This window comes from Watersipora subatra, chromosome 2, assembly GCF_963576615.1.
Source record: "Watersipora subatra chromosome 2, tzWatSuba1.1, whole genome shotgun sequence".
Lineage (NCBI taxonomy): Eukaryota > Metazoa > Bryozoa > Gymnolaemata > Cheilostomatida > Watersiporidae > Watersipora > Watersipora subatra.
In genome coordinates, this window is record NC_088709.1 from 27,134,128 (window position 1) to 27,146,154 (window position 12,027).

At 33.2% G+C, this 12,027-nt stretch overlaps 1 protein-coding gene across 1 annotated transcript; it reads left to right on the top strand.

Annotated features, from left to right (window-relative positions):
- Window positions 1–4,313: 4,313 nt before the first annotated feature.
- LOC137386854 (microfibril-associated glycoprotein 4-like) lies at window positions 4,314–10,201 on the top strand. The gene is made up of 5 exons (XM_068073029.1): window positions 4,314–4,659; window positions 4,958–5,176; window positions 7,165–7,301; window positions 8,231–8,360; window positions 9,733–10,201. Exons 1-5 carry the CDS (start codon window positions 4,320–4,322, stop codon window positions 9,864–9,866), a joined length of 960 nt encoding a protein of 319 aa, XP_067929130.1. The 5' UTR covers window positions 4,314–4,319; the 3' UTR covers window positions 9,867–10,201.
- The last annotated feature ends 1,826 nt before the right edge of the window (window positions 10,202–12,027 follow it).

Below are 12,027 nucleotides of genomic sequence, written 5' to 3' on the forward strand. Positions count from 1 at the left end.
TTTAAAATGCATTTTAAACTCATAACAACTTTTTTAAATGCACCAACCAAAGTTGGGAACAGATTTGAAGTCTCAATATATCAAGCAAGCAACAACACTTATAGCAACAACAGTTGCATATATACTGTGTGCCCATTAATATATTGCTGTGGTTATTTCTAAGCTTTTATATTATGTAACATTTTCTAGAAAAGGGATTTTTGGCTCTGTAGTTCATAAATTATTTTTAAGTTTTTTGTTTCGAGCTTTCTTATGAAATTTCGAAAGTTAATAAATGTGAAAAAATAATTTTTTTTGATGGAGCAATTGCCTGAGGTATAAAAATTTCCATTTTATTTATAAAGGTGAACCGACTGGGCTTTAATATCAACACGCTCACTACTTGACTTAAAAATCGAGTTATCTAAGCGGTGCATCACTGGCTACAGTATCCATAAAACCACTCACATTAAAGATGTTGTATATATAGCAACGAGGTGAATGTCATGCATTTAAGTGAGAATAAAAACAGCTTGTAAACAGTGGCAAGTAATGTAGTTGCTACATGGATAGGCTAAGTTGACCGTTTAGTCAGTGCCAAAATTAGTGAATTTGTTGATACTCGTGGGTTCATATCCATCGCGAAGCAGAATTTTTGTTATTTTGCTTTTCTGAAACTTCATTGCTATAACTGAGAATTTATGGAAGAAAAACTTAGAATTATAAATATAGATTTACCTAAATCTTACTGCAAGTGTCTAGCAGAAGCGAAATTTGCAGCTGTGAACTCACTAAAACTTCAGTAACATTGAGAGCAAGCAGCTAGTATATGAATCTATTGCATGATGTTCTTGCGTTTGTCAGTAAAAGGAAGTAGGTCAGCTTGTTATGCTTAGCTACCAAAAATAGAATGTTTTTGATTGTTTTTGTGCCAAAAAGCCAATAACAGGAACTTTTAACATCAACAAGTTTGATCACAAAACTTGGCCTCTGCTCCCTGCACTTAAATAGTTTTTGTTTCTGCTACCAATTTAATAATTTATATGTGTACTAAACGAGTGGTTGAGAGGTTTTTGGTCTACAAACCACGGGCTCCTCAAATGTTTACAATCATTCTCTGATGAGATGACCAGATCGATTGTCACGTCGCGAAACCTTACTGCGGCTGTTCAAACTCTTCCTTCATTTGTACATACTTTACATCATTTTAAAACCAGTGCTTTTACAGCAAATCAATTTCCCTGTACTTGCTATTTGCTATACATAACCAACACTATCTACATTTAATGTTCCTACTCCTTGAGAAACTGGGAACCACAGGAGATCTTAGTGGCAGTATAGGAAACATAGTAAGTTGCTGTGTTCTTGCTATAGTCATGCGGTAGGCACAGTTTTGGATTTATATATTATGTCAAGTCATGAACGGCTAATATATAATTCAATATTATTCTGAAATACTCCGTATAAATTTACCAAACCTGAACCTTAAACTTCGAAGCAATCAAAAATTCATGAAACCTCAAAAAATGGTGGTAAAACAAACAGCCGGGCAAACCTACACCTATGTAGTTAACTGGCACATCAGTTTCAACTGCCAGGGTCAATGTACCAGAATAATTACACAAACCAGGCAGGCCAGAGATTAAACCGGGTAGTATAGAAGCAAAGCCAGTCTTTACTTAGAGACCCTTAAATGCACAAACATACCAAAAGATAAATTTAAACTTGCAAGAGTAATAAAAGTGGTACGAGTTGAATCTAAAAACCAACTTGACTCAAGTTGTTACAAAATAATCATGTCCAGTTAATTACAACTGTCCATAGAAGTAAACTTGTCAAAAATACAATAAAATACTCAGTTAGTTCTAACCATAGAGTTATCTTCCCCTAGAGTGATAACAGTGCCTTCAACAACATGAGCGTTTCATTGATATGTTTGAAATCTATTATTACATGCAAGGGCCATTAGCAGACAGTGGTGTCAATGAATCAATATATCGCCATACGATGTCAATACTTTCAGTTGATTAGCTTCCCATCACACTAATGTGCTACAACCCCAGTATGACTATCTATCTTATCTATGAGTAACTGAATGTATTAACTCACTTATTTAACACTATCTATTCAGTGCCTTTGCAAATCAGGTAGGTATGGAATTGCTTTAAATAATAAGCATATATTAGAGTAATAAACTATAATCATCATTTCTTTAATATGAGCAATAATTACTATCTTAACTGTGGAAATTCATGGTCCTTGTTTAAACATTCTCATGGCTGATGTTATTGATCTAGTCAATCACTACGACTGACTAGCACAAAAAAGGAGCATGGCCTAAACGCTCCTTGTTGGCACCGAAAACACTCGAGTTGTTATCACTCTAGGGGGAGATAACTCTAAGGTTCAAACTGCGTAGAGAGGTTCAGATGAACCACCTGGGTTTTTCAAGCAATAAATATCTGAATTTCTAGTTATACAAGGTCTTTACCATTTGTAATGAAATGATATAGATATTAAAAGGCTTTGGTATAGCCCTCTTTATAATTAAATCATTGCCTCAAACATAAAGAAGTTTATCCTTTTAAACAGGCAATTAAACAAAAAAGTTTATATATATATATATATATATATATATATATATATATATATATATATATATATATATATATATATATTAACAGCATGCAATTGTGCAACCATTATGCATAGGGTAAGTAAAAACAAACATAGACTCAAATTATTAATAAGCATAAAAGAGGACATTGAATAAATAACTGAAATGTTACTAGCTAAAAGTTATAAAATAAAATTGGATAAAATATATTAATATCTGACATAAAATATTTATGTACAACTAACACTGCATCCAATCTTATCACAGAATACAAATGTTTCTTCTTTAAGTATGATCATAAATATCTGTGTAAAAACACTTCTTCTGTCAGTTGCTGATTACATTATTGCTTGAAAAAACATTTGTAATCATTAGTAAAACCAGAAACGATTTAGTCAAAACCTTTCTTTACTTTTTCAGTTGACCAATTTTCAGCCAGTTCATAAAAGTTTTCCAAAAAAAATCGCAATGAAGCCAACTGTCGCAAATATTTAATCACCTAATTTTTCATGAAATCATGGCATTGCACAGGCTTTTTGTGCAAGTGTTTCAGAATTATTTATTAGCAGATAAAAGCATTTTTTACAGTATGTCACACAGTTGTAGTTGACAGCATCTTCATAACTGTTTATATATATAGAAGTATACTATAGAAGATTTTGTGAGACATTCGTTCATGAAAAGCATCTTAATGGTTTTTGAGTTTAGCGCCTTTACATGTAAAATGATGAGATATAGATCACTAAAGAAAGCTTGTTTTATTTTTATGGAGTACACAAACTATCAGAAAGCTTTAATATTAAACTAAATTTTTGGTTTTGAAAATAACCTTTACCTTAATTGGTTTCGGCGAATAATTAAAATGATAGCAGCTGGTATCTATCAAAGTAAAGCAGCCACTCCTTTCTTGAGTTACTGCTTATGTATATAATACAAAGGGCTGCTAAATTTTTACTTCTAAGCAATTTTGAAATTGCTAGTTTTTACTTATATTTTGAAGATTAAGTAGCCATGTCTTATAGTATGTCTTATAGTAACAGCGGTGTCTTATAGTATGTCTTATAGTAATAGCCATGTATTATAGTATGTCTTATAGTAATAGCCGTGTCTTATAGTATGTCTTATAGTAATAGCCGTGTCTTATAGTATGTCTTATAGTAATAGCCATGTCTTATAGTATGTCTTATAGTAACAGCGGTGTCTTATAGTATGTCTTATAGTAATAGCCATGTCTAGTAGTATGTCTTATAGTAATAGCCATGTCTTATAGTATGGTTGATTATGATGTATGACTCACTTCAAATGTGCTAAACCTTTTGAACATGACAAATATTTCTCATTCAATTATTTTCAATGAAATGATATTTGATAAACTGATTTTCAAATGGAAAAAAACTAATTTTTCGGCGACATTTAAACCTGCAGCTTTTCTCCAAAATATGTCTTAAACTGCTGACACTGTTTGTACCAGTTGCAATAGCTGAGTAAGAAGACGCCTTGCAGCAACAGTCATTGCATCATGCGTGAGTGTCTGTAGAAAGTGGTTTTCTGTTAGCATATTGTATCTGTAGACAGAGCTTTTTGCAAGTAGAGTGTATTTTGTTTTTGTGGGCGGGGCTTATTTGTTACTATATTGTATTTGTAGGCAGGGCTTATCAGCTAGTCAATGTACATATAAGCTAACCACGACCTATTATATTCAAAGACTAGAACAACAGCTATAATGGCAGGTCTTTTATTTCTAGCAATGTTCATCTTACTCATATCAGTGACAAGTCAAAGTAACATTGGACCATACAACGCTGAACAAGAATTGTTTGTTTACCGACAACAAATTTACACTGTTCATCAACTTCTGCAGAATGAGTGCCCCGAGCTCCTCAGATTGAGAAGAGACATCTATGATGAGAACATGCAGCCTTTGCACCTTGAAGTGGCAAAAATAGTTTATGGCAACCTGTTGCAAGCTCTGCAAAATTGTCGTGCCAATGAGACAGCAACCCATTCTACCGCAGAACAATCGACTCGGCTGTCTGTATCAGATAGGCTACCAATACCACAAGGTATGAACATTGGCAAAAGTTTTATTACATGAAAATAACCAAACATTGATTGATTTAGTTTTGTGAAGCAGGCCAGTCCAAACCCATGTTTTTATGAACTTGCAAGCTTCCTGGCAAATTTTTTTTTTGCATTTTTTGTTTACATGTTTTATGCATACAAATCTATAGTTTTGTCATTATGAGTAAAAAAAATTACTAAGTTAGTTGAACTTATAAGTTGTAGTTACTTACCATTTCTAAATAAATAATATTGTAGTTGGAATTGTATTTTAAATTTAACAAAATAATTATTTTTTAGATTGTCAGCAACTTTATGATCGTGGATCCCGCTCACCAGGAGTATACCTAATTGATCCACCATATGCAGATATTGAACCATTTCCTGTCTGGTGTGACTTCTTTGATGACCATGGGTGGACAGTATTTCAGAAGAGATTTAATGGCTCGATTGACTTCTACCGTAACTGGACAGAATACAAGTCAGGATTTGGTAATATTGCCGGAGAGCATTGGCTTGGTAAGTGGAACTGTCTCATCAATTAGAACAAGCATGGAAGTGTTGTATACAATGCATCCCCATCGTATAACATTATTTCGTTCTAATGTTGTCATTTTAAGGCAAAAATATTGGATAGAAAAGTATGGAAAACTATAGTAATATCTACGTTGAACTACTATTAGCCTGAGACAGTTATTAATTATTTCTATAATGTTGCTTTCAAATTTTTAATTACAAAATAGAAAAATTCTAGAGTTGGACTACAAGAGAAATAATCTACCGGTTTTTGATGTCATCAAGTCATTTGCACATGCGCTCGTTCACAAAAAATTCGTCATATTTGTAAAAAACAATCGTTTTCTGTTTTTTAATAGTACTTTTAGGTGTTGTTTTAATACTATAATAAAAAATTGCTAACAAAAGCATCGTTTTCAAAATTTCATTGCAAAATCTTCAAGTTTTAAAACGATAGAAATGTCTATAAAGATGGCCGACAACGATAAAATGAAACAATGAAGAATTGCTATCGTTGTAAACATTTCATTATTAATACAACTATGTAGACACTTTCTACCTGATCACTGACTTTTATGGGTTTGTAAAGATCATAGAATGTTAGAGTGGCAGTCAAGTGGGAGTGGCTACAATTTTACAATATATATATATATCTATATATATATATATATATATATATATATATATATATATATATATATATATATATATATATATATCTATATATATATATATATATATATATATATATATGTATGTATGTATACTAGAAATTCCACTGTCATACAGCCCACAACCAAAGAGAAATTGGAAAAAAGAAAGGGTACTTATGGTTGAGAAATGCAATATTAGCAGTCCAATGGCACTGCAGTGCAATAGGATAACTGCAATGGTAGCTGTAATGTGATGGGTGTGGGTGTTATTATATACAACAAATAGAAATAATGAAAGGAAAAGATTATATGTTTATATCTCTCCCCCTGCAATAGGAGAAATGCAATATTGGCCAATAGTAGAAGTAAAATGCACTGATATTATTAGAATAACCAATATTATTAAAATAGTAATAATATAAAGCCAATACACAATTTTGTTTACATTTAAAAACGTCATAGTTTTTATAATCTCAAAAGTATAATCTCATATTCGTAAAATCTCTTAAGAATCGTTAGAAAAAATATCATCGTTATTTTCTTTACTTACACTGCGTTGTACATCAGTTAGAACACCGAAGCACTCAAGAGTCAAATATTTCAGTTACTTTGAAATCGGCAAAAATGAAACGATTTCAGTACTCCTATGTTAATTACAGAAACCTACGACAATGCTATAGGCTGGTAAAATGTGCACGTTATTTTTTCGCGAAATGCACACAACTTTATTGTTCTATTCACTGTCGCTCGGCGTTTCAATTTCCAGTCTTAACTTTTATTAAACTAAGCTTTGCAAGCGCTTTGTGGCGATTTTCGTCCAAATTAATCTGTCTATTTGTGTATAATCCGATCAGATGGGTAAGTTTTAAGATAATGCCGACGGTTTACAAAGACTTGGTAACATATTTAAATAGGCTTAAATGTGTTTTGTATTGTTATTCTACTTTAACGACTCTACCAAACGATGGTGGAATTTTTTGATGAAATTTTTAGCCAAGGGTCTCATTGTTGATGATTAATTTTTGTAAGTTGTGTGCACATGCATTTATCATAAAAACTCTCCTACTTCGCATCCGCTCGTTTGTTCGTGGGATTAGTTGTAAATTTAGTTATATATATATATATATAGTTCACAATATATATATTCATACATATACATATATATACATTTATTATATAAATGTATATACTGTTTTCATATAGTATTTAAGGAAATTGTGTATGTATGTACACTTATAACAGTAAAGTGTTTTGTATAACAAATTTAATTTTTTTATTGGTTAACCACGTCAAAGTTTCTACAAAAATGTCAACTAATTTTTCCATTATTGTTTTTAGGCTTGACCAAACTTTATGCTCTCACCAGATCAAACCAAAAACTCAACATCTTAGTCAGGGCTTCAAACAACTCTACCCAGTCAGGAACCTGGGCTAGTTTTTTCATACATAATGAGAACGATAACTACCGCCTACAGGTAGGTGTAATATTTGCAATGTTGACAATCTAACAGCTGTTAGTTATTTTATGAAATGCTCGAAACTCAAATGTTTCATTAAACTAAAGCGTTTTACTTTATTAAAATATTACATATTACATAGTTCATTATATCATTATTTCAAACACATTAATTGTATGGTTTGTGATATATTTTACTAAAGCAAATAGCAGCTAAAAAAGTTCTATATTTCTTGCAGAATAATGAAAATTTATTAATGCTCATAAAAGCTGCTTTTTGTTGCTATTATAATGTATTTGTATTGCTGCAGCATCACTTAAATCTTTATTCAAATATTTCATCTCTATTCCAAATATCATTGCCAGAAATAATTAATTTTTGAATGTTTGTATCAAGTGAGATTCTTTTAGCCTAGTCATTTCTCATATTCCCTTTTAAAATCTGTCGTCCTTTTTATGCAAACAGGTGAATTGGCAGCTGAACAAACATTTATATATATTAATTCTATCCAAACGGTTACTGATTAGTACGGAGGTTATTTCAATTACACCCTGTAGTACTAAAAACTACAAGAGTGGATACGATAACAGAAAGTGATATAAAACTTCTGAAAAAAGATTGGCATTTTTGACTCAAACCAGAAAGAACCACAAACTTTAACATTCTCTATAAAGGGCTACATGTACTGATGAAGTTCAATATATAAGTTGTGCTGTCAAATACAGTATACATATAACTTTCATTTTGCTCATTTAAAAATATCAAAATACTCTTTATTAGATATCCATGCCTACATAAATCGTAGTTAGTTTAAAAGCTAATGAAGCTGGAAATTCCGTATTGTGCTAAGTTAAAACTTAGCAACTTAACGGTTTACAGTGCAATGAAGTATTACTAAAAGTGTTGGTGTTTAGTTTTGGTCAGACTGTTTAATTCTTTACTCACAGGTTAGTGATGATGGCTACGAAGGGAGTTTAGGTGAGTCTGCCCTAGCCTATCATAATGGTATGGCTTTCTCAACAAAGGATGAGGATAATGATGCAGATTCTACAGGGAACTGCGCAGTTAGCTACCATGGTATGTATGCCGCTACAGTTGTAAATATTGTGTGCTATCTTTTAATAATATTTGCATTATGCTCTTTAATGACGTGTAAATGCTAGAAGGAAACAAATTTTAACTTAAATGTGAATGATATTAAATACTCAAAGAGAATTAATATCTAAAGTCCACTTCGATGTTTTCCCGTAAAATAGAAGTTTAAAAAGTTTTTAAGGATTGCTAGAGTCCATACCTCTCTTTCCTTATACCATATTATGTTTTGGTAAGTTGAAATCATTGAATGACTGATTAGTTTTCTTAGTGAAAATAGCATTTGAATTTGTGAAATTATATTAAATGCTTCCTGCCATGGTTAAGTTGTGTACAATAATGAATTACTGAAAGTTGGAATTCAGCATGAGTTGATTTAGTCGACCTTATTTAGCTATTTAACTTGATTTAGCATCTCTTACTGCAGTTACGTTCCAATTATTGTTTGAGAGTTTTAAAGGTAAACAAATACCTATTATTTTAATAGATCAGAACATGTCAGAGGTGAAACGCATCTGAAAGATTTGATAGAATAACTCTTACTATTCTCTGACTATGGTTCTTTTACCAGATTTACGAGGCTTCTCAAATCACTAACGAGTATTTGTACAGAAAGAGATTTTAATCAAGTATACACTGCTATCTGGTAGATTTTGCCAGTACTAACTTTCAAAATCATGTAGTTTTCGCTCTGCAGATTAGTAGTTAAAGGAAGGCGCAGCAGTTTTTCAGGATGCATATTGATTTTATTACAAGTACCTGGAAATTTTGAATTTTAAACTCAATGTAAATTCTAATTGTATAATCAAATAAAGTAAAAAGTAGGCAATCATGTTCTTTGAAATGTAATTAAATAATAGTTATGTTTAAGAAAAGGTGGAGAAAATACTTTACATATTAAAAATAAATAAAGCCATAGAACCTACTGAAATTACCACTAAAGCTGAAGCCAAATATAAAATATAGTTGCATTTGTCGTAGCATTGTGATACTTTACTCAAAAACCTCACCGTATAGTAGTGGTGAGTCAATAATCAATGGTTTCTTTACTAGTTTTTACTACTACTAGACATAAAAATAAGCTCACCTAAAACTATTTTACAATCAAAAAGTGTTTAAAAAAATATCCATCAACGCAAGTATTTTATGGGTGTTTACATCTCTGAATGTATTTATTACGCGCGGTGAAGAAACTTTAAATTTGGTTAGCTTTAAAGTAAATGACCAAATTTAACAACCAAAGGACTTATTAATTTAAAAACATTCTCAATTAATGTACCATATGTGATCTAATCAAGCTGTGTTTGTATCACAAATAGTGTACATAGTATTTGTAGCAAAACGATATATATTTCAGGTGCATGGTGGTACAAGGGTTGCCACTGGTCCAATCTTAACGGAGGTTATAATAGGAACAGCACCAGTGGAATACGCTGGTACCCATTCTCTAACCAACTGGTGGAAACTGTGATGAGAATCAGCAGAGACTAAGGAGTACATTTGCTCTCAAAGTAATGAAATGGCATGGTACATGTATGTGTGAAATAATCAAGAAGTTGATTTTGGCTGTTATTATTAGCTTTTATAACTTTTAATCAATATTTGCTGGCAGCAATTAATTTGGTAGTTAGCTGACTGTACTCCTGCACCAAATGCTTTTAGATTTTTGCATCTACATGTATTTTGGTTGATTTATAGTTTCTTTGGTAAGCCTTACACATATTTGTTTATCATTTTGTACAATGCTTAGTGCCACATGCTGTTTTAGAAACATGTTTGTTGAAGCAATGTATATATACATGCAATCAGTAAAAAATAAATTATCACATAGCAATTGTTATTGTGCCACAATAAAATTTCTTCACCCTTCCCTTTTGTCTTTTTCATAATTTGTGTCTTTTACTTTTTCTCTTCCAACAGTTTTACCTCCTCATCGCGTTTTCTCAGACTTTTTCCTTCTTTTCTCCATTTCCTCTCACTTTTTCTCTTCAATCATTCCTTTTTACACTACACCTTTCTATCATGTTTTACAATTTATCTTTGTTCTCTTATTTCCCTCCTTTCACATTCTCTTTGCTCCATCATTGTAGTTTATTACGCAATTTTTTTACTTTTTACACATCTTTCTTTTTGTGTGCTTCTATAATTATTTATTTTTCTTCCTTTGTATTTTATTTTCTTTTTTGTTGGTTCTACTCAACCTTTCTTCATTTTCTATGTGTATAATCTCTACACTTGCGTTGCTCTCTATTCTGTTATCCCATATCCCCGTATCTTCTTCTTTGCCTATTTTCTTGTTTTATTTTTCCTCATTCAACATTTTAACTTTGTTTCTTCAAATTTTGATGCTTTAATTTGCCTGTTCTCACTATATCTTAGTGTTTTGTTTTCTCTTTACCCTCTATTTGCTTTTTCTTAGTCTTCTTGAGTTTTTAAAATACCATAATGAACCGGGTCATTTCTACCAAGCAGCTTACTAAAAACTTATATCGTGTTTTTCTGCAAACGGCTGGCCAAACCACCATTGTACCATGGCATAATGAGCACCATTAGAACTCATACTCTGATATTCTTGCAAATGTTTAGAAATATGACCCTGAAAACAGGTGGAGAGCGTCTCAATGACCTTAAGTTATTTGTTCAGTTGTAGTCATTTCCTTACGTGTTACGAGAACGACACTCTACAAGTTTCTTAAGTCTATATGAATCTCAAAGATTGTGTGTGTGTGTGCGTGCGTGTGTGCGTGCCTGCGTGTGTGCGTGTGTATGTTTGTGTCATTGGTGCGTGTGTTTGCACGCATGTGCGTGCATGTGTGTGCGTGTGTGTATGTGTGTGTGTGTGGGTGCATGTGTGTGTGCGTGTGCGTGCGTGTGTGTGTGCGTGTGTGTATGTGTATGAGAGCGTATGAGTGTGTATGAGTTTGTATGACTGTATATGAAAGTGTTTGAGTTTGTATGAGTGTGTGAGTGTATGAGTGGATTTGTGTGTGTGGTGTGTGTTTGTGTGTGTGGTGCGCATTTGTGAGTTGTGTGTGGTGTGTGAGGTGTATGGTGTGGAGTGTGCGTGTGGTGTGTAGATTGTAAAGTGTGAATTATGGTGTCTAGTGTGTGCTGGGTGGTGTGTGGTGTGTGACCTATGGTGAATTGTGTTGGGTGTGGGGCCTTTGGTGAGTGTTGTGTGTGTGTGCATGTGCATTTGCAGGTGTGGTTTGTGTGTCTGTGGTGTGTGTGGTGTGTGGGTGGTGTAGGTGGTGAGTGGTGTGTTCTTATGTGTATGTGTGTACATGTGTGTGTGTGTGTCTGGTCAAGGTGGTGTGTGGTTGTGCTTGTGTATATGTGTGTGCATGTGTGTGTCTGGTGCGTGTGGTGTGCGTGATGTGTTGAGTGTGTTTGTGTGGGTGGCGGGTGTTTGTGTGTGTGGTGTGCATTTGTGTGTGGTGTGTGGGGTGTTGGGTGTGGGGTTTGGTGTGTGGCGTGTAGATTGTGAAGTTTGGAGTGTGGATTGTGGTGTGTTGTATGTGCTGGGTGGTGAGTGGTGTCGGGTGTGTGGCCTTTTGTGGGTTTTGTGTAATGTGGTGATGCGGTGATGCGGTGATGCGGTGATGCGGTGATGCGGTGATGCGGTGATGCGGTGATGCGGTGATGCGGTGAT